This window comes from Dryobates pubescens, chromosome 12 (assembly GCF_014839835.1).
Source record: "Dryobates pubescens isolate bDryPub1 chromosome 12, bDryPub1.pri, whole genome shotgun sequence".
Taxonomy (NCBI): Eukaryota; Metazoa; Chordata; class Aves; order Piciformes; family Picidae; genus Dryobates; species Dryobates pubescens.
In genome coordinates, this window is record NC_071623.1 from 20,654,952 (window position 1) to 20,682,755 (window position 27,804).

The 27,804-nt window shown below is 39.6% G+C and overlaps 1 protein-coding gene across 1 annotated transcript; it reads right to left on the reverse strand.

Moving 5' to 3' along the window:
* On the reverse strand, window positions 1–27,286 carry MORC3 (MORC family CW-type zinc finger 3). The gene is made up of 17 exons (XM_054165848.1): window positions 27,160–27,286; window positions 22,105–22,177; window positions 18,746–18,878; window positions 16,303–16,517; window positions 15,897–16,044; window positions 13,848–13,995; window positions 12,531–12,662; window positions 12,096–12,215; window positions 11,571–11,668; window positions 8,529–8,633; window positions 8,294–8,416; window positions 8,071–8,145; window positions 7,212–7,254; window positions 5,877–6,064; window positions 4,508–5,339; window positions 3,845–4,008; window positions 1–720 (listed from the first exon to the last, which is right to left on the reverse strand). The coding sequence occupies exons 1-17, from the start codon at window positions 27,196–27,198 to the stop codon at window positions 567–569; spliced, it is 2,790 nt and encodes a 929-aa protein (XP_054021823.1). The 5' UTR covers window positions 27,199–27,286; the 3' UTR covers window positions 1–566.
* Window positions 27,287–27,804: the final 518 nt, after the last annotated feature.

The following is a 27,804-nucleotide window of genomic DNA, read 5'->3' on the forward strand; positions in this document are numbered from 1 at the left end:
TCCTTTTTTTAGTAGAACACAAATATTACCCATGTGGCCAAAGTTTTCATTAACTAGTTACACTTTTATCCCATTAATGCAACATACAACATTGCTGATAGCAATGAAACAATACTGTAGTATACAAGAACACCACTAGTCTGTTCTGAGAAGGAAATCAAGGAAGGTTCTTTTTTGCATTTTTAATATATTCCACTACTTAGACTGTAGAAGAGGAAATAATTACAAGTATTAATGTTTATATAAGAGCAAAAGTCAACGAAAACTCTCGTAGAAAAGTATTAAGATTCCTAATAATAAAAATATTTGCAAATTTAATTACAAATGCATTTTAAAAGCAAAATCCTTAATTAAGTACATCAGTGTTGGTCAATATTGACAGTGCTCCTTTAAGACAAAGTGACAATAACACCCACTGCATCTGTGGGAACATCTAAACGTGTAGTGTATATACACTTATCAAACTATGTCAAATATATAAAGTGAAGAAGCAGTATATACAATTTTGAACCTACACAAAGGTTATAGTGGAAGATCAAGTAAGAATTTGCTAAAATCTTACAATATTAAGTACTGCTGATTTCATGCATTTGTTCCACAACTTGCCCTAAAATTTCATCTACTACATCAATATCGTAATTTACTTGCTGCAAGTCTAGATCAGGCATGATGGTAGCCAGAAGTTGTCCAACATTCACTCGAAGAGAGCGCAGTTTCAGGCTGTGAAAAAATAATTAGATATAATTAGACATACATGAATTTTTATGTTAAAATACACAGTTCTTTATTTAACCAATATTCTGCATTGGAAAGGCTCTATACATGGCTTCCACAAACCAATAAAAACCTGATCCACTTGAAGCTGCACCAAGGTAATTTCAAAGTTTACCAGTTTTTCCAAAGCTGAGCCTCTTGAAATTTGATTTTGAAGGTGTATATATTCTCTTTGTTTGGCACTAATACTAAGGCTTAAACTGAATTCTGCCTTTCCCAAAATGCATCAGCATTATTTTGGAATGCTTTCATTTAAAAGTTAACAAATAAGCACTAGCACAATCCTTTATCCCACAACACCTTTTTATTTCTTAAAACAATATTAACAGCCAGTACTTTTATATGTTTAGAAGCACGAACTACTACACCTCCTATGCAAATAAAAGAAGAAAAAAAGAAGAAAAGGCAACAGAAAGTAGTTTGTCCAAAGGCTGTGAAATATGAAGAGGAAATAAGAGTTATAGCACAGGGAAAATGCTATGCCTCCTCTTTTTGCTTTCTTTCCTGGATCCCTTCTGTTCTCCTCATGACTGAATTGCTTCCAAATCGTCCTTTCCCTTGAGCACTTCCTGCTACCATCATTTCCCTTATCATCTCCAATAGCCAGTCTTCATAGTGTCATCACATCCCAGTAACGTTACTTAAAAGTCCTGCACGTACTAATTCTTTGAGGAAGCACAAGTCAGATGCAGCAAGAAGAAAATTCAACACTGGCAGATAAAGGGTAGATTGAACCACAGGGGGAAAGGGAGGAGAGGAAATCAAATCAGATTGCAAGCGGTCACTGGAAGTCACCTAGTCCAATTCTCCTTTCCCTCCAACACACATTCAGAGCAGGGCTAAACAGATCATGTTTCCTAGAAACTTGGTGTGTTTTTAAATCTCCAAAGACAGATGCCACAATTTCCCTGGGTCCTTTTTGCAGAGTTTTTTTACCTTCACTGTGAACACTTCCCCCCCACTCCAATATTTAGACAGAAATTCCCTTGTTGCAGCTTGTGTCTGTTGTGTCACTGTGCTCATTAGAAACTAGTTTCATCTTTTCCACACTCTCTTTAGGTATCAGAAGAGAGCAACAGGATTTCAAGGTAACCCACTCTGTAAGGCTATTTCCTTTAGCTTCCCCATCCACATCAGCTGCTCTAGGTCTCTACCCATCTTGTCAGCCCTTCTGTAGACCAGTGTCATTCATTCAGCAGGGAGCCCCAAACTGGACACAACAGTCCATGTCTAGTCTCACAATGACCAATAGTAGAGAAGAACCACTGGCCTCAAATTGCTGGCTGAATTCTCACCCATATAGCCCAGCACACACTGGACTTTTCTGCCACAAAAGTGCACTGCTGACTCACATTAAACTTTTAGTCCACCATCATCACAAGGTGCTTTCCTATGAGCAATCTCCAGCTTGTTCACCTGCATGGGGTATTTCCAACACAGGTGCAGAACTTTGCAGTTGCCTTTGTTGAATACCCATGAGGTTTCTTTCAGCCCTTTTCTCCAACCTGCAAAGGTCTCAACAGCCCTCCTCCAGAATATCAATGATTCCTGCCAATTTGATGTCATTGTGAATCTACTGAATTCATTTTGCGGAATCATCTAGGCCATGAACAAAGGCACTAACCTTTACTGTTCTTCATATTGCTCAGCAGTTTTGAGATCTATCTCCTAGTCTACCTATGCAAACCATACCTCACAAACTTGACTATCATGATATTATGGCAGTCCACATTGGAAACTTTGCCAAAATGAAAGCCCACAGAGCTGGTCATCTCATTGCAAAAGGCAACGAGGTTGCAAATGCATGATTTGCTCTCAGTAAATCCATGATGGTTGTTCCTAATTACCTTGACTATCAGGGTTTTCAGGTGGCTTCCAAGCAGATTTCTCCATGGTCTTCCCAGGGACGGAAGCTACACTGACCAGCCTGTAGTTCAGATCTTCCTTTCTGCCCATCCTAAATAAGGACATGATGACTCCCTTTTTCCAGGCATCAGGAACCATTGATGCCACCACCTTTTGGAGATATCATTCAGTGCAAGGCCAACTTCATCAATTAGCCAGCTTCCTCTGATAAAGCTCACCTGGTTCCATAGCCTTTGCTTAAATAGTCCCTCTATTCAGTCACTTTTTATTACAGGTAATGAACATTTCCCTCACCAAGATCACCACTTGGCTCTGGGACCTAGCAGCCACAACTCACCAGTAACAAAATGAAATATAAAAAAAGTAACGAGGATACTCAGTACCACAGTAAGTTGTGCCTCTCATATCTCATGTTCTGTGCTACCAAGCATCTGCTCCACTGAGCAGCAGGCTCCCATTTTTTTGGTAGCTGCTGCTACTGTGCGTACAGAAGGTCTTCTAGTTGTCCTTCATCAGGCCTTGCCTGTTATAGCTCCAGCTGAGTTCTGCCTTTCAGTTCCATCCTACATGGCCAGAGAGTGTGCCTATATTCCTGCTAGACTGCTCAACCCTGCTTCCATCTAGTATGTGAACTTTTTTTGTGCATTTGCTCTTTTACCTAAGAGCTGCAAGCTCTCTATTTGTAAGTTTAAACCCTTGGTTAGTTCAAAGATACACTCTGGTCACAACTTAGTTCCATAGGAATAGTCTGCAGCAAGAAGTTCTTACAGGAAAGGTAAGCTTCAAAACCAAACCCAAAATTCTTTTCCATAGAGTACTATTGATCTAAGAAAGAAAAACAGAATATAAGTGAAGTTAATCTACACAGCACAGGCTAATGATCACCCTCTTTCCTCCTTTCTCTCTCTCCTTGATCTGAAAGTCATGTCTAGAAATTTGGACATCTTTCAATATTTTAAGAGCTGTCAATGTAGCATTCTGTTGTGCAATGTCCAACCCTGCTCAAAAAAAAACCCTCTAAATGATTAAAATAAATAAATTCAATTTCTTTAAAAAATGTTACTGAGTTAGGAGTCAGTTGAAAACAATGGCAAGCATCACATTTTGTTATACGATTATCACACGTGACCTTCAAGACATTTCAGATAAGAACAGCCAGCTAAAAATCTTGCTTGAAACAATCTAGGAAGAGCAAAATTGATACCTTTCTCCATCAGAAAAATTTACAGATTCTTCTACATTACTGGTGGTAGAATTATTTGCACGTTCTACTGCTTGGGGAATTGAAGCTTTTAACTGTGCGATTTCCGCTTTGAGTTCTTCACATTGACAGGCAAGTTGATTTTTTTCCACTTCTAGTAGTTCAATCTGTCAAGTGAATAAAAGTTAATTTTATCTAGCAAACAAAATTGTGGTAGATTGAGATACAACAACTTACACAAATTTAAATAATCTACTTTGTTGACTGCTTTTAATTTTCAGTGAGATTTTAAAGGTATGACAAGCTGCTTTAAAATGACCATCTATCAGCTGAACTGGTATGTCTGTGGTCCCTCTAAGCCTGCTGTCTTTCTGTGTTGGACTAGATGATCTAAAAGGTCTTCTCCTATGCAAATAATTCTGTAATTCTCTTGTAGTCAGACATTCAGAGCCCTGCAGTCTCTCTCAAGTTTGCTTATTTCTGTCCATGGAAGCAAAAAAACCCCAAAAGCTCCTAAGCTGGTTTAGTGTTTTTTCCTCCGTTTAGGTGGCTTGATTAATTAGTACACTGAACTATACAGCATGTGTGCTAGAGCTGCTAGGAAACACACATTAAAAAAACACTGATTTGTAATTTGAGGGATCATCACTGTTTTAACAAACATACCTCACTTTTGTATCTGTCTCTTTCGATGCTGCACTTGTCCAGCTGCCTGAAAACATCGTCCAGTTGCACAGCAATTTCATCTACCTCGCTCTTACTTTCACCATCAGCACACCTGCTGCATTCAGTTTTTAGGTTCTGGAGGGTATTGCATTGTTCCTTCAATTTTGCTATTTCTTCTAAGGCCTGCTCATAGCGAACGGTCACGTCGGCCAAGTTTTTTTCATGAACATTTTCTTCTTCAAAGGAAACCGTCTCAGTTGACTGATGGCACATTTCTTTTTTTACATATTTATTATTCATTTCCACAATCCTCTCTTCCAGTGTTTCTACTTGTTTGGTTAATACTTCACATTTGTTTTGGTACCTTTCTTTTTCTTTGTTTACTAAATGCAGCTGATTTTTCAGTTCATTTTCAAGATCTACAGATGGCTTAGAAGCATCATTAACACTGTGCTGTTCAGTTTCCATCTCTGCCCTGGGAGCTGGAATATCTGTGTCATCTTCCTCTTCTTCCTTTTTAACAACCAAGTTTGGGAGCTCTGTCTGTGTTGCTGATGTCAGCTGTTCACTTCTTGATTCTGGCGTGGCTGCACTGCAAGATTCTCTGGCATCACAGTTTTCTTTTTGCATCTCCTCTTGATCCAAATTAATACATTCAGTTTTTACTACAGGAGTAGTATCAGGATCTGCTGAAGGCTTTGGAGTACTGCTCTCCTCTAAAATAATGACATCTTCATCATCATCATCATCGTGGCTGTTGCATGCTTTGTCATTCAATCGAGGCTTTTTTGAAGACACAGGCGTCACGCAACTAGGTGTCCTCCGTTTAAGACTGAGAAGCAACACAAAGTGATTATTGTATTGCTCAAATACTGCAAAGCCATTTGTTTCAAAGTAAGTTTAGTGTTTCTATAAGTACTATGAAAAACTACCACTCTAACTAGAAAGGGATGTCTCCTTATACAGTATTTTAAGACATGCAGCCAGAGTAAATTCCTTTACTGTAGAAATGAGTGGCAGAACATCCAGACACTAAATTATTACCTTCACACATTATTTTGAAACAGACTGACTCAGTATTTGCAGGAACATCCTTCCTGCACCTTAACCAGCAGATGGCAAGTAAAACATACTGAAGAGTGTGGTTAACACAGTACAGTCTTTTCCTAAACAGACAAACCACCAACCAATTTTGCTTGTTTGTACTTCACAAGGTTTCTAGGTACCATTAATCATATTGCCTAAAGTGAGATATGAATTTTAGCAGCTGTCACCTGAAGACGAGACTACACCAAACACCACAGTTTTCATTACCAAGTCACTAAACTCAGAAATAAAGATGAACTCTACTTTGTACAGGCATACTAACCTGTTGTCAGAATCACAATGAGGTGAAGATACTGATCTACTTAAAATAAGAATAGGTCTTTTTATGGAAGTATTTGATGTTTCTGGTAAAAGTGATCTTGGTACAGCATCCTTTCCACTGACAGCTGAGAACGTTTTGAAGTCTCTACTTGAAGAAACAGGTGTTTTTAAAAACATTTCATTACTTATCTGTAAGATAATGTTAGTTAAGAATGAGAAGAAACAGACATTAGTGAATTCTTCAGAGTAGGTTTAAGGAGTTGTGTTAACTACCTGCCAACACCTAAAATTCTGACCAACATTTTTTTTTTGGTGTACTACAAGGATATCCTTGAACCCAGGCTCAGTACTTTAAGAAAAGCTAAGTATACTCCACATTACAAAGCCCAGATTGCTTAACTTCAGAACTGCAAACCCCCTCCCCCCCAAACTCTACTAATATATGTGAAGCATTTCCTTCATGTTGGTTTAAGACATAAAACATTAGAAAGCAGCAAGTTCTATATCACAATTAGACTTGACAGATTTTTCAGAGGACTTTGAATACTGTAAACCAGCTGCACACTCCATGCACAGACCTACTAGTGTCAGAAAGCAGCTTTCTGACCATATAAGACTTTCTTTAGATACAGCTGGTTTAAAGTACTGTGCAGAATCTTAAGCAAGGGCTTTGCCCAAGCTGTATCTCTGTCTGAAGTTCAATCATCATACACAAAGTATGGACCAGCCATCTATGTTGAAGATGCTCATAATTAATTCAGTTTGTCTAAAATGAACAATACTTTACTTTTAGCAATCTCTTTTGTACTTGGGTAAAAATAATGGCAGGAAAGTTAATACAATGAAGGATATATGTTAAAACAGCACATGCACAATCTCTTCTCCAGACAGAACGATTTTAAGTTAGCACTTTGAAAGCAACTTAAGCTAAATCACACCTGAAAAATCTGCTTCTGAGTTACAGTACATTCTCTTAACTCAACCATGTTGATTTGCATCTGAATTTAATTTGAATGCCTCCTTGCAAAAGTACAGCTACTACAAGTCTGTCTTATATGAGTGACTGAGATCCAGTACTATTTTGTAAGAGGGCTTTGCCCCTCTCAAACTCTTAAGTACTACACAGGAAGCAATGGTGTGTTTTCAATCGTTGGACTGCAAAGATGGTGCATTTTTCCTTCACTGATACTGACCATAACCTTACAGCCATCAAAACAAACCAGGATTTTAAACTACTCACTTGGCCAGTAGCTAAAGCAATCAAACTGCATAGCATTGCTGCCAGCAGAAACAACTATGCAACCGAAGTCAATTTCCTATCAGCTTCAGTAGTTACCTGGTGGCTGTACTCCAGACGCTTCTTCAGTTTTTCCCTGTCTCTGCACAGCAGCAAGGAAAAACAAATTAAGAGCTTAGATTAAAAATGGTGATTCATTGTAAAACCAAACCAACCTCAAAATCTGAAATGCAAACACAATAGTCCTTATCTCAGCTAGATACAATAAAGTTCTAATGAACATGTTCTGATTTACTGAATGAAAAAAATGTCTGAATGAACTTTGAAACCAGTAGTGCTTAAATAGTTTAGCTTGAAACAAGTTCTCTTAGCTTTATTTTGAAAAATTGAGAAACCCCCCAAACTCTCAGTCCCAGAATGCTAGCCAGCAGTAGCTAAAATTACCCAAGTCAGGCTTTTTTTCCATACACCTTTGTCAAGAATCCTCTTAAACTGAGGTTTCAGCTGCTTCAAAGTGGACCTTAAAAAAACCCAGTTACATAGGCATGATCTCCTAACAAACCTAGTACCTTGCTTCCCAAACTATCCTCACACTGCTTACCTACTATGAAACTATGCCCCTCCAAGAGCTGTACTCGAACACAAATTGCTGCATTGCTCCTCTTAGTGATGAGAGGCTGCTTTCATTATGACTTACATAATTTTTACATTAGAAGCCAAACTGATACTAAGTCAAAGATAGGAAATTGAATAGAATGCCAACATGCTAGTAACAGAGAAAAGAACAGTGCTATTCATTTATTCATGGCTATGATCAAGTCTTTATTTCAGGGCACTAGTCTCTGGCTGGATATAGTCCTGCAATTATACCACAGGCAACAGAACTGCATAACTATGCATCTGGTTTCCACATTCCTTTTCTAGTGTTGAGACACTTCAGAAAGCCTCTGGTACTCACTTTTTTTTGTAAGTTTTCTCATATGTAGGATGTATTAGATCATCATCTTCTGGTTCTTCTGGCACATTACAATTCCTAAGATAAGGAGTAAAAAACATACCAAAACCACCACAAAACCCAACAATTAAAACCAAGCCACAACATGACAGAAGCATCCATGCTTATTAGTGATTAAATATGAACTAAAAGCAGTATTTAGATATTCATTAGAATCCAATTTTACCGGAACTGTGGGTCAGGGTTCAATGAGCAGTACCACTTTTCTGGCAAGTGCTCTATTCCATCGGGCAGCTTTCGCCATTTCAGACATGCATCACACTGTACCCATGTCTGATCAGGCTGTTTTCTGTAATGGAAAAAAATGCACAGAATATTCACATGAGAAGTTCCTTTTTGTCACTGAGTGTAAAACACTAATGAAAGTATGTAAGATTCTTCTATTAAGAAGCAATACTCACTGTATCTCCTCAACTGGCAAAGCTAAAGGATATTCTTCATTTTTCTTGGTTTTCATTTCATTCCAGTAATCATTAAGCTTTTCTCCTAATGCAGCTATTGTAAGCCTAAAAAGAAAGGGTTTTTTTGAAAGATCACATTTCATAATCAAATCCCAGCATAGAAAGCACCTGACAGTGAAAGAACCTTACAGCGGTCTCCTCTCACAGGTAATCAATGATAGAACAAGAGGGAATGGCCTCAAGCTGCAACTGGGTAGGTTTAGACTGGACATCAGGAAAAAAAAACTTTTCACAGAAAGAGTGGCCAGGCATTGGAATGGGTTGCCCAGGGAGGTGATTGAGTCACCAACCCTGGATGTGTTTAAAGGTTGTTCGGATGTGGTGCTTGTGGATATGTTGTAGAGCAGGGTTATCAATTGGACTTGATGATCCTGAGGGTCTCTTCCAACCTGAATGTTTCTGTGATTCTATGAATAAATAGAAATATTAGTTTTTATGTATTTTTGTATTTGTGCAACAGTAAGCTTTTCACTTTTAGAAAACCCTAGAAATTAGGCGTTGTTGGAAGTTGGTGTTTGTCAGCAAGCAAATTACTGGGAATGTAAGTTGGAGCACAGACTAAACTGAAGACCACTCACTGTGAATGCACAGTGCAAACTCTGAAGCTATGTCACTAGTTCAATCTCAGTCATAGAAGAAACAAACACAAAACTACCTCTGTCAATCTAGTACCTAGCTGTGTATTGGGCTGATTACCCTGTATATCCAATAACTTCCTGACTACTCTAAGCTGATGTACAACACTACTACATGGAGCCTGCAAACATATGATCACTTTAACATAGTATAAAGCCTGCCTGCAGACCAAAAGCAGGCCAGTCTTATCCTAGGTTGTTTTAGAGCTGGATGTTTCCTGATCAGGACTCGTTGGACAATTCAATGACTACTAGAGCTAGCATGCACAGAAGTGAGCAGTGCCAGAAGTAAAACAAGCCCCACAGGTGAGATAGAGAAGACTGCCTCCTGTCACCATGCTGAATTTACCTCAGAGTAAAGCGGATGGGTAACCAGAGCCTGAAAGTCAGCCCCTCCCTGCCTGGCTTATTTCAACACCTACACCATGACCGCCCTTGAACACAAATGTTTGTGCAGTGAACTAGTCTGACCTAGAGAGTTTCAATTCAGGTAGCACATCTCTGAACACAAGTCACCAAATTCTGTGCCAAAACCCACAAGTGCCACAAGGGCAGAAATGAGTAGCAATGCATGGATGGGATCACATCATTCTTCTGATGAGGGAAGAAGGCAGGTCAGCTTATATTGATCGTAAAACTACAGCATCAAGTTTTATGTTCTGTTTTGGGCTCCAAAGTTACTTTCTAAAAATCTTTTCAAAAAAGCCTGTATAAAAATCTTGTGTTCTTATGTCCCCATTACAAGAGTTTTTTAAAAGGAAACAAATAAAATGCATTAAACTCTCATTGTGCCAGCCTGTGGAAACATAGTACAAACCCTGGTCAGCACAAATGATTATCCTACGGCATCCTAACTCCTTCCCCCTTGCCATTAGTGCCATTGGACAAGAAACAGTTCAGGGAACATCTGCATTGAAAAAGACAAACATAAGCTATTTTCCAGTTTGACCAGTTCCCTGATCTGCTTTACCAGGTATTCTCATAAACGGCTTTGCTAGAGCAATGGTGGTAAAAACACTGGAACTCCTTAAGGCTGGCAAGATCACTGCCAAGAGCAGCACAAACTGAGTACCACTTAAAAGATGTAGGCAGACTGAACTGCAGTGGCCGCAGCAGCTATCAGTCTCACTGCTCTGCCTCCAGAGGGCTGGCATTTCAATAGGCAGGAACGATCAGATTTATCTTGCTATAGCCCCTCAATTGCTGCAATTAACACCTCTGTTTATCACAGCACTCTGGTGTGGTTCTGGGTTATCTTTATATGCAGAGCTTCCGTACAAATCAGCAGTTCAGGAAAGGTGTTGTATAGACAGTTCAGACTGCCAGTGGAAGCTGAAGCCTAACAGGCTGAAAGGCAAAACATGCAGCTTGAAAAAGGTAATGACTTCTGCCAAAGTTTACCTCACCTATATTTGCAAGTCAATGCCCTAAATTTCTAAGTCCACGTTGAAAGCAAGTGTCAGGGCACATAGAAGGAAAGAGCCTTCGCCTTCAAGTGCATATGGTCAAAGGACCTATAATAAAGGACAGAGACAAACCCTACTGACAAGGGAGGCAGTGCTAAGAATGAACCTGGTCAGCCACATCAACTGGTAAGGACAACTGAAGTGTGAGAATGTTTATTTTTTCCGTTGGGAGGAGAAGGAAAAGGGACAAGCACAGAGTCATAAAACCTACCCAACTGGCATTAACAAAGACAATAACCAGAAACAAACCCTGTCAGTCGGATTGTTGGATACCAAAGGTACCAGGAGGACAAAAGGGCTGTGCTGCTACTCACGGGATCCACAAACGTATATGTGCTTGTGAACTGCCATGCATGTGAGCTTCTATCTCTACCAGATGAAAAGCAGGAATGAGACCTGGCTGTCTGTGCTTTAGGCAACTCCTACATACAGGTGCACCATGTTTGTGGCAGTCTGTGTAACCAGCCATGCCAGCGTCCTTTATGCCTGTCTCTGGGACCTGAACTCAGCTTCACTACTGGTTGAATCTGCAAACAGGAAAGTGCAAAAACTTGTGTGCCTCAGCCTAGGTGGAAACCCTGGGTCCCCAGGCTGGGCTCCAGCGGCTGCTCCTCATATCCCTTAAAATGAAGCAGCACAGAAAACAGTCTTGCCATCACAAAAGGAAAGCAAGAAAGACAAAGAGGAACAATTCTCAGGGTTTGTATTAAAAAAAAAAAATAAAAAAAAAATTCCCTGGACAGTTTTTATGCCTCAGCCTGGAAAGTACTTAGGTAACTCAACCCCTCTAGCCTTTACTTAAAAAAGAAGCCTTTACTATCAAGTATTCTACAGCAAACACCACTATTCAATAAAAAGTCCACATAAAATTGTATATTTACCTGTATTCATTTGTGTAGTCAAAATCTTGTTTGTTATGAGTTGGTTTGAGGAAGTTGCATTCAATAATCCCAACGACACCAACACCCATGTTGTTTGCCTGGAAGAAATTAAGATTAGGGAAAAACATATATTCTATATCAATACTGCAAGTGTTTGCCTGGGGTAATTACAAGCTATAGTAGGTAAAAACAACTTTGTCTTATGACTCCTTTCCAAGAGAAAACTCCCTAGAGCAAGATCCTCCCTCTGGTTCCACCCCTCTTTTTGTCCTGAAAAAAATACACTTAGGCCCATATTTCGTGTATCAAGCCTAGTTTCAAAAACAAACATTGGAACAATGACATATAATACAGCTTTTAAATGCTGCCAAACTAAAATAAAAGTGGTATTCTAAAGGATACATCAATATTCTAGTTTCTGTCTCTGTGCATTTGTTTTTTTGTTGTTGTTTGTTTGCTACATCAGCACTGGAGTGGAGAGAATTTCCAAAGACGTTACAATATATTTGAGCTTAAATTTCTTACCTTTAACTGACAGCCAACTCTTTCATAAGCTTTGATGAGTCTGTTTTTATGGTACATCATTATTCCATAATGATCTTTGTTTCTGCAGTTAAATCCGAAAGTAATTCTTACAGTTTTAGCCTTTTACCAGCTATTAAGGAAAATTCTAGTTAATCTCACGTAACACAAAAACACAGCTACTTTGAATAGTCACTCTGAACTGGGCCCTGGAATTTACCATGGATTTGGGTTGTTTGGTGTGCCTTATTTTAATTCTTAATACTGGGATGATTCCTTCAGTAAGAGAAAATAAACAAAGAGCAACACACCCCCATCAAAAAAAAAAACAACAAACCCAACCCATGACTGTAAGTGCAATGTAGAGAGCAGAATCTAGACAGATTACAGAACTCATTAAATTCAGTGTGCAATGATGTAAATATTAGCAAAGGATACATTCAAAAATTTTGGCCTATAGATATCACGTTCAATGAAGGCAAGGCTTTTGGAAACAAGCTGTGTTTTCACTTTTTGTCCTCTCAGAATGATCTGCATGGTTGGCTTCAGATACAAGATACTGCAGTAAGCCTATGAAACATACAGTAACTCCTGTTATTAAAAAAAAAACCTTCAAAACTTAGTGTCTTTTACAACACAGACTGTTGAGGAAGACAAACTCAAGTTTTACTTAAACTTTATGAAACGTGAGGTTTTCCTGGTTTGGGTTTTGTAGTTGCCGGGTTTTGGTTTGGAAACACCAAGGTGAACAACAAGCAAACATATCACAAATTAAATACAAATTGAAAGATAACTTTCATGAATATGACAAGTTAATCGGGTGTCTGAGGATGCAATCTACCATTTAAAAGAACTCTCAAATATGCAAGCTTCTTTTTTATCCCCTACTGAGAGCTTAAAAATGTTACTGTCATCTTCAAAGTAACAAACAAAAGCAAGTGTGCTAATTTTGTTCAAAATGACTACATATCACAGATTGATAACAGCTATGCCATCTTCTTATAAGCATATAAATCTATGCATTTTAATTTGCATTTATCATTATATTTACAACTTTGACCAATTGAAGTGGACATAGAACTTCAGAGACTCTTAGAGCAATTGAAGGTTTTAGTTCAACTGTAATAGTATTTCTGAGTGTTATCCACAAGGAGTGCCCAGAACACCTAGTAATTATAGATGGACTTTCTTACATAAAGAAGCCTTTATGAAGGCTATGAATCTCATATATCATGAGCCAATAATGGAGACACTGGTCACATCAATCAGCCTACAGAAAAGCCTTGTCCCTGTCTCCATCCGTATTTTAAAACAATGGAGCTGCTGCCTTTACCTCTGTTTGAAACGAGACTCTCAACCCAAAGCTATCTGTTTTAAAAGATCCACACGGGCATAGCATCAGCACTATATGTACACCTGCACTACAGTGGAACATTTGCTCTGCTCAGACAACCACACACCCCTACAATTTCTGAAGCTACTGACTGCATTTCCTTCTTGCCCCTTAGTGGGTAATGATGTTAACATTTAACAGCAAGGTGCTGTAAAATCTGCCAATTTTCTTCTAAATGAAGAGCAAATGTTTACACAAGTTCATAAATACATTTTATCTTCAATTTTCACCACTAGCTTTCAGGATTAACAGTGACATTAAAACATTTCAATCCTGACATTTACCCTTCCCACTGCAATCAACACTTCTATAGTACAATACATTAAAACAGCTTCCAAAATTACACTTTAAGTTATACATACTCGCAGTGAGTAGTCACTTTCTGGAACAACCTGGTCAAGCCTCTCTTGTTTTTTATATCCTCTTTTGCCTGTTTCATCTAAGTCTTCTGGAATTCTGATGTCATATTTATCCTTGTCAAAGTCAAACTCTGTTTTTTCATTCTTATCTCTAAGTAAGAAATAAAAAAAAAAAAAATGCTAATTATGGGGAATGAAAGCCAACACAACATAAAGATGCTTTGGTGGAGTCAGCGAGTATCATGAAGATGCAAGAGAAAGGGAATTTCTCTAAGCCATGCTGCTTTTCCTCACAGATTTGCCAAAATGTATGTGAAAGTTGACCAGTTCCTTTCTGATATCCAAGAGAAGTGACAGAGAAGTGAGACATTCATGAATTCCAAGCTAATTCCAAACAAAACCAAAAGCAGTCACTATCATCTTTAAATTCTGGATAGATGAAGACATGTGTTCCTTCTAAGTGCAAAATTCCTGACCTCTAGATATTGTCTTCCTAAGATTTTTAACACTGTATAAAAGGCACTCACCACAGATTTCCCACTCAGTAATTACAACACTTACTGAACCATTCACCAGATGTTCACACAATGTTTAACTGCAGATGTATGCACAGCAGTGTACTAGCAGAACCCTTGCAAAACATTGGGATATATCACAGCTGGCACAAATAAAGTCTTTACTTAAAAACCAAACCAGAGCTGTTTCACTAGATTTAATTACAACATATGAGCAATAACACGAATTCCCTCCCCCAATTTTTTCCCCCCCATAACTTAGGTCAGCTGAGGTCACTGTATCTTCTTTTTGCTGAAGAAATGAAGTGATGTACATTCCTAAAAAGGTTCATGCCCAAAAAATAAGTGGAAGTCTACCTAAGCAATGCAAATTAGTTTCTGAAATGTAAAGGGGCTAAAGTTTTTCTTCTGGAGAAGTGGCAAGGGGCAATGAACAGAATTAGTAATGCATTTGTTTAGTACAATATAGCTGGAACTAAATGTCCTAAGCCAAAAAGTGACCCAGGGCTCTAGTACTCACAAGAAATTGATGAAATAAACCACCAAGCTTTCACATGCTGTAACTCATGGAGATCTTTTCTGTCCCGTAACATTTAATCTGTATTCATCTAGGTGTGACTTCCTACACATGCAGGCACTCCCCTTTTTCTTACGAGCAACAATATATATAAGAAACTGAAACCCAGATTACTTTCTTGCCAAATCAACAGGACTGAAACTGTTCAAAATTGCTTCCTATTGATACCTTCTTATTTCAGTACAGTAAGCTAAACACTTAAGAACATAGTACAAGACAATGACTTTCCAATAGATTAGTTCCATCACAGTTAAGGGCATTATAAAGCTTTTCGGGACAGACCATCAGACAGCTTCCCTGCTAATAAAACAGCAGCAAAAATATGAGGAAAAGGGAAAGAAGATGGGAAGTGATGACACCCAACTGCCACAGCTACAGCAGGTTTGCAGCTGTTTGAATAATAAAAAAATGCAACAAGCAAGCCAAAGCTAGGTGAGCCTGGAAATCCATACTGCTGTAAACAATCCCACAAAGGCAAGCAGATAAATAAGACAAATACACAGAACTGTATTTATTTACCTTACAGTTAAGAAGTTTAGAAAGGTTTAGATATCCTTCTAGATGGCTACTGCAGACTCCAAACTTAAAAAGCCAGTAACACTTGCTTGTACATAGAAATTTTGTTTGCATTTTTCCAAACACATGAAATTATGAATGCATAACAGATCTGCATTTTCTATATTTCAATATTCCTTCTGGCAAAAGCAACAGTACCTTAAAGAAAAGTATGAAGCCCTTTACATTCTCCCTCCTTCTGCTTTGCTACTTGAGATATTAGCAACAGTCCTTGTGCAACATTACAGCACTTCAGTCATGTGAGTTTGGGGTTAGTTTCTTGGTTACAGCTAACTGCCCACAGTCTTTTGGAGTTATTCCACAAAGAAACGCAACTGTTAACATTTGCATACACTGATAGATAACAAAATATATGAGATACAGAGAGACTGAAATTCAGCTTACCTTCTAAGATTCCAAATGATAATCCTTGTGCCTTTTTTCCCTATTATAGCATCTAGCTCTGCCAGTAATTTTTCCTCAGTAGAAAATAAAGAATGTGTTAAAATGGCCTTCAGGCTGTTTTTTGATTCTGCTGCATCACTGACCTGTCGTAAGCATTATGTTAAGGAGAAGCTCTGAATGAAGTAGTCTTTTGAAGATGAAGAAACTTCTGCAACTCCCTTTACAGGTTCCTATTCCACACCTCAGAACTCCCACAAACGTAAGGTTTTAACAAATCATAGCCTTCCTTGCATCTTACAATTTAGCATATCTGTAAGATTAGACAAGGAGATTTCCTTTACTGATATTATCATCAGAATTTTGCATGTACCCACAACTTCCCATTCAGAAACTGCTGGAAGGATATGTTGGCTGTTGAATGTCACTATAGGAACCATGACATGCTCTGCTTTTGTGGCTTCAAGGAAAGTCTGAGATAAGAGGCCCACACTCATGGTTTCCCCATTCTTGGTGAAAACTATTGCATCTTTTCCCAGGCGCATGGACCCTGACTTAAACCCATTTCCATACAGTCCCACTGGAACGCGGCCATTCATCACAGATTTCTCGCTGAAGCCAAAGCTGAAACATAAAAAACATCAGAAGAGTGTTTACAAAAACAAAACAGAACACACACAAACCACAACCTACCAAAACTATATGTATATAAAATGCCCAACAACCAAAAGATGCATTCAAGACTAATGTGACTCAAACATAGTGAGTTACTCTTGGTTTAGAGACATACAGTACAATTAAACAATGTACAGTTAAGCAAATCCTGAAAGTTGTTAAAACCACACTGCAAGAATTTAGGGAAAATTACTTTCATTTTTAAGTATGGAAGAGAAATAATCTGTCTGGAATGATGCAGTAAGCATTCTTATGCATCTAGTAATTATCCTGTGGCTTCAAAATAAATACTATGAAAACTCACAAGTTTTGGGGTATTCCTTCCCCTTGCTTGAAAATGTGAGCTACAGATTTTTCTATTAATCACTATATATGGTATTCAAAGCAAAACAGGTAACTGTGCTTGCTAAATTCCATGTTGCTTATAAACTATTAATTATGGTGTCTAATAGAAAATAATTGCTCACATTTAAACCCAGAAATCTACCTGCAGGCGTAGCAATCTTTCATACTAAAAAAAGCAACCCAATAGCCATCTCTTTGCTAACTGTAGAAACAAAAGCTGCAGAAATATCAGCTCTTGTGTTGGAAGGAAAAACAAATGCCAACATGCCCAAGCCACAAACCCTCTTTTCCCCCTCCCTTAGGAGCTGGGGTTTTTGGAGTGAAAAACAGACAAAATCTGCATCTGCATGTCTCTGTAAACAGGGGCTTGTTTGGGCATGTCCTTGCCTAATATAAACAAGAACCATGCACCTCACCTGTGACTTGCTGTGTGCCATGCTTGTGAATTTCCCATGTCTGGGCTACAGGTTGAATTATTCTGGTTTTGTCCAATGCCATTGGACATTATGTCGTCTTTGGCAAATACCATATATGGGTTGTTTGGTAAACTGCTCTCTCTCTCTCACCTTGTTTACCCAGAAAGCACAACAGCCTCGCCCACACCCTAGCCAAAACTAGCAAAGGCACTCCTGTTCACAGCAGTCCAGACCACATCGTGGCCAAAGCTGCTCTGCAAAGCAAAACAGCTGTAGCCTCTGCACCAAGAAAGGCGCCAGATGAAAGCCAAATGCCACTACTGAGCAGAGAGCCGCTTGCCCAGCCAGCAAGCAGAACTTGCTGCCACCCCACAGGCTCAAGAGCTGCCCCAAGAGAGACATCCTGTGCACCCAAGAGCCTTGCAGTAGCCTGCTCAAGCTGACAAAGCCACTTCGGGGACAAACTGCTTCTTCCCCGTGCTTTGCAAAGCACTTGGCAGTAAAGCTTTCCCCGATGTGGAAAGCTCTGTCTGGTGCCAAGACAGCTCCAAATATAAAAGCTACAAATCTCTGGAGAGTCTCCTCCAGCAAAGCCACCATGTGGCAAAATGCCATTTTCACGTTAACTCGTGCAAGCAGACTGTATTTTGGACTGTAAGAATTGCAGCCCCAGAAAGACTCCATAAAGCTCAGGTCATGAGTAACTGACCATCTTACTATAGTCTCTGTAAAGGTTTGTGCCAGCCGCCTTTGTTTAGCAGCCAGAGAGTCCCCCTTGCGGGCAAGCCGGCATTGCTGCAAATCTCTTTCTCAATTTAAATTACTATTAAATGTGAATTGTAAATATGTTCTGGCAGTATTTTTGTATTAATAAATAATATACTTTAATTAATATCGCTGCCTGATCAAATATTAATAATTCAGAACTGCATACAATATTTAAACAGACAAACTCTATAGACTAAACAGACAAACCACATCAACATCATTCCCTTCAGTTTTCCACAGTACTCCAACTGAATCTCCCCTTTTCTCTTGCTTGCTAAATTAAAAACTAAAGCAACCTTTAATTTAAGAAAAGAAAAAACAAAGCAAACAAAAACCCAAACTGAATTCTCCTTAGCTCCACTAAAGGGTTCTACAGTTTACACAGCACAACCACTGCACAGGAAGTGAAATAGGAAGGTTGACAGAAAGGATAAGAGGAATTTATGAGACAACAACACGCTGACAAGGTTGTGTGGAAGTTTTATTATCATGTCTGTTTTGAAGTCTCACTGGGATAATTGCTTATCTTCAGAAATACTAAGTTTATAGAAAAAACTAATTGACTATGTATGAAAAAAACAGAATAAGCTAAGCAGTAACAGAACTGTAATTTTATACAGGAAAAGAACTGCAAAAGAGATTACCCACCTTAGCATTTTGTGTAGCTTCTCTGAGTTCATACCATTTCCATTATCAGTGAATGTCAAGCATATATTGTCATTTATCACTGTTTTGTCTATCCATATCTGTTTAGCGCTCACATCTGGATCATAAGCATTATCTGAAGAGAAAGAAAGCAAACAAGGGTGGGATACTGAAAAGCTAAAATATTAAACTGTTCAATTTTTAAGTGTTTTCAATTCCAGTGAAGATGTCAGTAACTTTTCCAAAGTTACTTAAATCCTTATATAGCACAACAAATCCTTATCAGTAATACATGTATAATCAATCTGCTGGATTTCAGTCTTGTAACACTGCCAAACAGCTACATAGGAGAGCTGGCCCTAACTATGTTCGCACATCTATTTATTTATTTGGTGACTATGGCAACTTAACTTAGTTCCCTAATCACAGGTCTATGACCCTTAAGAGTCACATGTTAAACTAATGGAGCTCTAAAATTGAGTCATTTTTCAACTCCATTTCAGTACATAATATAGTTGCAGAAATTTTGTGATGGCACAGAAAGTTCTTTGTGAAGCCACTGAGTATCAGCCAACTTTTGCACAAAAGCAAAAAGCTATAGGTTTCAGTAAGGTAAATGTTACACTGAAACCTAGATCTCCTAAGCTACTATCTTCTTTATAGATGACAGTAATAAACCAAAACATTACAACAAAACAGCTGCATCAAACCCAACAAAACCTTGTCCACCACAACACAATTTCTCATCAATATTAGAGATGACAGCACTATACAGGCAAAAATTTATCTGGAGATGAGAGGCTCAAATATGAGACCAAAAAACAAAACCAAGACAAGTTTTTACTTTCACTTCCTGCCTCCCAAGCAGCTGTTGCAAGAGGTACTTCCTTCCAGTCATGCAAATCTCTCTTCTGACTGGCTCTCAGGAGGCTGGGTTATTGTCTGCAGACAATGCCACATCACTAACAAGGACAACTGCAACAACATGTTACCTGCCCGCAGCCTTTTAAAACTGCAAAATTAGATTTTAAATACTATCACAATGTCACATGATGAAATCAGAGAGACTGAAACAAAAAAGAAAAACACATGCAAACACCTGAAGCACAACTCCACATCTCACATAGGTTTGTGAAGTCTAGAATTTTGACTTGAAAAATCGTTACTGCACTGCACTGCAGTTCCAGTGTAAGAAAATACAACTTTCACAGAAGTACAAATAGCTTAAGACAAAACTTGTTTATTTCCAAGATTTTAAAGAGCTTACAGCATTGCTACTGCAAGTGAAACAGAAGCCATGGCTCCACAAATATCTCTTGCAGCAAAGCTAGTTTAGAATTCTAGATCTTTCCCTTGATGTCCAATTTACCCTCTTCCAAGTATCAGCATTCGTTCACCTAAATTTAATCTGACTGAGGACTGATGGGACAAGCTAGCAAGGTAACTGTCAAAAAGCTGACAAGAAGAACTAGACCCTAAAAGGCAAATTTTTGTACACAAATCACTAATTTTTTTTGTTAAGTTTGCATAAAGTATATATGCAAGCTTCCAAAATGCAACCCTATTTATAATAGCCAATATTTGGCACATGGCATACCTTTACATACCATATGAAAGAGATTATAAAACATGTACATTAACGTGACTAACTTGAAACCTCTACAACCAGTATGTTGCAACTGTGATCTCTAAGTTTTGTTAAAGTAGCACAGCACAAACCAAAGGCAAAGGAAGACGAGGAGTCTGCATGCTTTGCACAGCACATCCATCATCATTCTAGCCAGGTATGGCATGGGGTGATTAAAAAGCTGAATTAACATTAACATACCGTTATTCTCAAAACAGCCAGCCCTTCCCACAGCCACGTGGTTCTGGCTTCCTCCTTAGTGACAGCTCTGGCCTTACCTACCTGAAAAATTCCTATTTGCTCTTCTTAGGTTAGCAAAGTAATGTGTGGCAAGAGTTGTTCCCTTCAGCAAACTGCTAGATAAGTGTAATGTTGAGGAAGTAGTTAAAGAAAGTCTGCTAACTATTCCTGAATTTGGGAAACATGCAATTCTGAAGATACCCAGTTAACGATTACTCAAAAATCAAAGGCAAGACAATCAACGGGAGTTAATAAATAAAGCAGAAGATACACAAGCTCTAGCTAACAGAGACAATTACAACAAGCAGAAGGCTTAGGACACTGATATATAAACCATTAGAGGGAACCACTAAAGTATAATCCTGAAGATGTTCAGACAGAAATCTGGTAACCCAAAAGAAGAAAATAAGGATATTTGAGTAGTATTGTGGCAATGTGCAAAAACGACTGCTGAATGTTTTGGTGAACAGCAGGGTTGTGGAGTCTCCTTCTCTGGAGATATTCAAAAGCCACCTGAATGCGTTCCTGTGTGATCTGGTATAGGTGATCCCGCTCTGGCAGGGGGGTTGGACTAGGTGATCTTTTGAGGTCTCTTCCAACCCCTAACATTCTGTGAAACACCAAAGAAAAGGGAAAGGCCAAAGTGGATGGAAGAAGAATGGTATAATAGGAGAGGGTAGAGAATGACACAGGCTGATTGTGGTCAAGCTGGCTGACAGTATGCTTGTATGGTTGAACCCTGTGCCACTCTGTTGCATGTTCTACTAAGCACTATTTCTAACATTTTCCTGTGTGAACGTGCTCTCTATTCCCAGTGTGTGCCTGTACACATTTGTTCTGCTAGCTAATTTCAAGCTGGACAAGCTGAGAAGTTGGAAGAAAGCAGCAACTGTCAAGATCCGAGATCTAAGCCAGAGAGTGGTAAAAAGCCCAGGACACACATACTGGAAAGATTCTCAGGTCTTGGCAAAACACCCAGAAACATAGGTAAGCATGAGTGGTAAGAGAGTGAGAGTATATATATGTGCCACTTCTGAACTTCAAACCTGGCTCGCCAGGAAGCAGAATAGTTGGTACTGTTCACATTTTGAGCATTGCCTGTGTTAATGTGGGTTCTTGCAAAGTTACTGTCCTCCTGTCTATGGCCAGCTGTGTCTGTACAGAATGCAAGTGTACACACATATCTTTGGAATGTGCCTGGGAACAGCAAAAAGCAATATGCGTCCATTTGGTGGACTAGAAGAGAAGGAATTCACTTGGTTCCACAGTCTTCTACATTTGGCAATCCTCAATAAATTCAGTTAAAAAACTGGCAAATCCTACAAAGCTCCTTCAAGTAATGTCAGGCAGTATGTACACTATTAAAGAAAAAAGTCCATCTAACTGTACCAAAAAAATATTTTAAGATTTTGAATGGTAACAATAAGATCAACTCCTGATTGAAAGAAAAAAGTATGACAGTCAGGTAACTCAGGCAAAGTACTGATCCACATACCTATAAGTTCTGCAATTGCACTGAAAGGCCAGGTGTGACTGGTAGAGTTGGTATGCAAGAACTTTGGACAAAGCTGGAATAAACCACAAAGAATGGCATTAGTTTGTGCTCTTCAACAATACCAAACCAGAAAACAGTATGTTAAATAAAGTAACATTAAATAAAGCTGTTTCATACAATACTATTTACTTTTAGATATTGGCATGATAACACCTTTTAAGAGAAACCTTAATATAGCTATTAAATAGAGAGTTCAGCATAGTATCACACCATATTCTAAACACTGGTTATACTGTCTCCCTATCATACACTCTTCATAAAAATAGAATGAACTGTTACTGTACACTGATACTAGAGTTTACAGGAAACAAAGAGTCCGAATCTAGTAACATAAGAACAAACTCAAATGCTAAAAATGTAGTTCTTAAACCTTGAGAATTAAAATTTTCAGATAAAGTGAACAGCACCTAATATGCTCAACAGCTTACTGCTGACATCATTGCTTCTTTTGCCCACATTGATCAAATCACCTGTTAGATTCTCTCAACTATTAGTTTGTGCTTTTAGCAATTTTATCTCTTAAATTTTATCCTCACTTATGATAAGATACAATCAGAGGAGTGTAGTCAACAGTAGGATTAGATGAGAATATGCAAATTAGGCACTTATTTATGAGATATATCTTATAGATGTCAGTGACAAAAGTATTCTCAAGTAATTTATGAAAGCCTGTGCTCATATGTAGTCACTTAGAGCAAAAGACTAGGAAAACCAGAACCAAGTCTCCATATAATTTAAGGCTGTGTTAGTGCAACGTTTGGAGAAATTTAACTGCTCAAACTGATACAGTTCTGTTTGCATTACCACTGAGAATATCTGTAGTTTTATAGGGCCTTTAACACAAACTCACTGCACATATATGCTTTCAAGTCTCACTTGCATAGTTATGGTGATGGCATAAAAGCCAGTAAGTTGCAAACAAGCAATGCTGGAAATAGTCCTTGTACAGCGAGTGGTTACACTTAGAACATAATATAATCCATTATATGTGCATAGAATATCAGGGGGAAAAAAAGTTTTTATATAGTGCATACATAGCCATACTTCATAATTTTACAGTACTACGCTGATAGCACTTTTATATAATTAGTAAAGTCTAAGTAAAAGCAATCAACCACTTCAAGTCTCCAAGGTTATTTTATCAACTTAAAGGAATAAGTCTACTAGCAAGCTATAGAGCTTGCTGCCAGATATACCAGAGCTGGAGCAAGGTGGCAGCACCAGCAGCCCCACTTCAGATAAACATAACTTTCCAGGAAAAGAGCACAGGACACACTTTCTGACTGCAACTTAATCCCTGCGTTTCTCCACACAGCTAGAGCAGACGTATGAATATACATCACATTCTTTGATGCCACCTGTGCTTTAAAACGCCAATTTTATAATGTCTGGTAAATGGATTCAGGATAAGACACTTGGGCCCTATCAAATTCCTAACAGATACTTAGAAATAAATTTGGAATCCAGCAAGGAAAAAAAAAAAAAAAATACATCAAGCCTATTAATGGAAATCTCACGTATTCCATGGCACAAGGTTAAACGGATCTTTGATTTCTTCCTCTGCCACACAGCAGTACACAAATAACAACCGGGTTGATCTGTTTTGGTCTGAAAACATAAAGACCAACTCATAAAAAATCCCCACCATACCAATAAGCAGATACTGAACACCTGAAAATGCAACTTACTGCTAAAACGTTTCTCTGCTGTTAGCCAGCGGGAAACTTCAACAATACATGAGACTGACTGGACCTCTGGAGTTGCTGCCAGCACTTTAACCTCAGCAATATGCACCTGGAAAAAGTCCTGATTGTAGTTTTGATAAAGGCATGAACTCACATTTGTGAGCCTCCCCTGATCAACAGACAATGCTAATGACAGAAGGAATCTCAATGACAGTGATATAATCAGAACTCTTTTGTTCTGTGAAGCAAAATATACCTGTGCAAGGCAAGAAAGTATCTTTAGTGTTCCTGTGCAAGGCAATGCTTCTCCATCCCTCACTTCACTGTTGCACATTAATGATTAACTTTGAAAAGATCATCATCTTAAAGAAACAGCATCTTCAATAAACAGCACACTGGATGGCTGTTTTAAGTGGTAAGATTTTGAGAAAGGCAGGAAGGTGGTACACAGAACTCAGAACTTGCAAACAGGTACTTGAAACAGGAAGGTATGGGCTGGAATACAGACATTGTAACCAATCAGGTTTTGACTACAGTACCTCTCTGCCCAGAAAACGGCAAGTGAGTATCCCACAGAGTGGTTTCATAAGAAAGTTTTACAGCAAATAGCATGATTTGCTCAAGTAATGCATTGAAACAAGGACACGGGGCCATAACTGATTAAAGGAGAAAAAAAAAAAAAGAAAAAAGAAAAGAGGAGTAGTGCTTTAAGGTCATTGCCTTCATAATCTACTTCAGAGCACACTCAGCTGTCAGCAACAAGTTGTCAGGAAATATTTGATAAAATTAAGTTCAAGGGGACAAAATGGGATTAAAGCATCACTTTAATTAGTTCACGAATAATTGAAGTTCAATAAGTACAATAAAAAAACAGTTAGTTCCCTGGTGACCACTCACTTCCAGCTATGTTAACAGGACCGTAGCTGAGACAATCCAGTTACTTGATTCACTAAGCCTGTCATTTTGTCATTAAGTGGGTTTTGGTTTCAGTTTTTCTCCTGAGACCAAGTGCAGCCGAACTCCTTTTGGAGACACAACTAAACCTCTCCCTCCTTCAAACTGCATACACAGTGCATATTATAAAAAGACTAAAATGCACTAAGAGGAGTACCTTCTACTATTATGACCAACAAATATTTAAGAAGAAACAAACTTCTCTCTCCAAAATGAGAGACAGCTTTGGGAATTTTAGTTTTCTGAGAAAGTTGGAACTCTTCCATCCCTTGCAGATCATAAGTTGTGCAAAAATCAAATAACCACCAAAACAATCTGTCTGACCTTACAAACATATTTCACAACATCTTGGGGATTGATCCCACTGTCATTTTCCTCTTCTCCCTTGCAGTTACATGACTGTATTAAACCACATCAGGGATCTGATCCAAATCACAAACCATTTAAGAGTCTTATTTTCAACCTCGACCATTTCTCTGATCTATCTCATCACACAGAGCAACAGGAGATCAATGCCAGTGTGGGAATGAGTTCCCAAACCTGCTTATGCTACCCGTGTTGTTCACACATGCTTCTTAAACTAATGGAAGTGTTCTGGTGAAAACCAACATATTTCCAAAGAACAGCTGTTGACAGAAGAGATTAGGACCATCAACACTCTATCATTTTCTAGGAAATAGAGGTTTTTACGCTATAGCACAGAACCTGCTACAAAACTCAGCCTCTTCTTTATCAAAGAACTACAAAACTCATCACTTCCTCTATAAAGACTGAATGTAAATTTTCAGTTATGACTAATAATAAAACCAAACTGCATGTAGATCATAATCCAGAAAGCTACCAGTTCCACCAAGTTCAGATTAGATTTCTATTCTGTAAAAGCTCGTCTTGCCAAAGTGATTTCAACTTGAGAACAATTCTGAACTCTGCAGTCTGACTTCTGAGATGCAGGTTTTTTGCAATGGCTGATTATTCATGCTGATGCATTTCTCCTCTTGAGAAGACTGCACTAAAAACAAAGGGAGACTTCCTTCTTCTAATTTTTTTATTCTTAACCATTGTGTTACCTAAGAAAGAACACTTCTTTAATAAAAATTTATCTGTCAAAACAATGGATTTCAAACACAAGGATTAAAGACATGAAGTAAAAGTCCAATTCTTAAACTTCAAGTAGACGACATTTACAGGTAATCTCGACAACCATAGCACTTTATAATAAGGTTATTTAAGCAGTGCTGAGAATATACCAATGTTCTTGTTTAAGTTACTTTCTGTAATGATCCAGCTTCTTTCCACTATAAGTAAGGTTATGAATGAGGTGTCTGCAACTGTAAGTGTGACTTGTAAGTCTAGACAGCTGAACTCGGGCTTAAAAAGTAATCCTGTTTCATCGATGATGTATCAAACTGAAAAAGTAGCTTCAACTTCATTTGCATTAGTATAAACACGGACATAACTAATATCCACAAAAGGACAGCAACGAGCAATACAGTGCTGAAAAGTCTAATACAGTAGTGGATTTAACTACGTTCATATTTATTTTTCAAGTGTAATTAGCCCCCTTGCAAAAAGTAGTTAAGACGTTATGTTACAAGCTCCCAATTAGAGGTCACAGTGTCCACAACTAATTACATCACTACAATAGACTGTAAAACCCCCTTTCGCCACCAATAACTAACCCACCCACAGACTGTAACTTCCCCTCGGGCACGGCCTGAGCTAACCTCACCGATGTTGTGCCGAGATCGAAGACAGAACCCCCCACGAGCTGCCACGCACCGGGCCCCGGCGCTGGTGACCGAGGCCCCGTCGGAGCCGCCCGCTCCCCCTCTTCCACTGGCGGGGCTTGGCCAGCGGGCGCTGGTACCCGCCTCTTTTCCCGTCAGTAAAGTGACCAAAACACAGCGCGCCAGGGTAAGGACACTGCCGAGGACAGCGCATGAGGAGCAAGAAGAGTGAGACAAAGAGGGGCTGCTTGTTTATTTTAGTTGAAAGGCTCCGGAGCCCGCCCTTCTCAGCACCTGGCCGGCAACTTTTTACCCCCGCAGAGGCAAGGCGTTGCCCCCCCATCTGGGCAGGCTCCGCTCCCCCCTTTCACTGACGGAAGGCTAAAAGCTGCTCCAGCGGCGGCCGCAGCAGCACGGCAGCCCCCTGATCCCCAGAGCGCCCTGCCCCCAGCCCGCTGCTTGCCCCTCAGCCGCCGTGGGCCTCACAGGCACCCCCGACCCCCTGGCTGCCAAACAGCGCCGACCCCCGCAGTGTGGGCCACCAAGGGAGGGAGAGAGAGATCGTCTCCTCAGCGGTGCTCCCCCGCCTCTCGAGCCCCGCTCTCCCCACGGGGATCCGCGCCGCTCACCGCGCTGAGACGGATGCCGCCCTGTGTTTTCGCCGCCATCTTCTGTGCCGCAGCGAGAACCGGGGTGGGGAGCGCCGAGAACCCGCGCTTCCGCCTCACCCCCGCCTCGCCCGCTTCCGGGGGACCGGCGCCCGCTCCCGGGGATAAGCGGGGCCCTGCGCCCAGGCCACGCCCCCGCCCGGCGGCCGCTGCTGCAGGGACGCAATGGCCCCGAGCCGAGCGCGGGAGGCGGGGCCATGCGGCGGTAATGGCCAAGATGGAAGGTTAGTCTGGCGGCGAAAGCTGACGCAGCCCCGCGTTTCCTTCAGCAGGGGCCCATTCAGCCCTTCGGTAGTGCTGGCTGCTACGCTGCCGTATTTCCCGCTGCGCGCACAGCAGCCATTAAGTGCGGTGTGATCGAACTTGTAGCCACTTCTGAGGTGCGAAGTACACCACACGTTACATAAGATGCACAAGCTACGAAGAAAGATTAAAGTCTGAAAAGGAGTTTTCACAAAGTCGTTGAAAGCGTAGTCCTCTGGCCTCAGACGTTCAAGATCAGTTGTAAGGACAAGTCTACATCCTTCTAAAAGAAAATGCTGTACTGAACAAGGCATTTGCCCTGAACATGCATAAATCTACAGGCCAAAGTTTGGAATGGTGTGG

Coding starts and splice junctions, on each gene's coding strand:
- MORC3 (XM_054165848.1), bottom strand. CDS start 27,198: ATGGCGGCGAAAACACAGGGCGGCATCCGTCTCAGCGCG. Junction 8,417..8,528: donor TTGCCAGTTGAGGAGATACA/GTGAGTATTGCT, acceptor TTTCCATTACAG/AAAACAGCCTGATCAGACAT. Junction 4,009..4,507: donor GAGACAGATACAAAAGTGAG/GTATGTTTGTTA, acceptor TTCACTTGACAG/ATTGAACTACTAGAAGTGGA.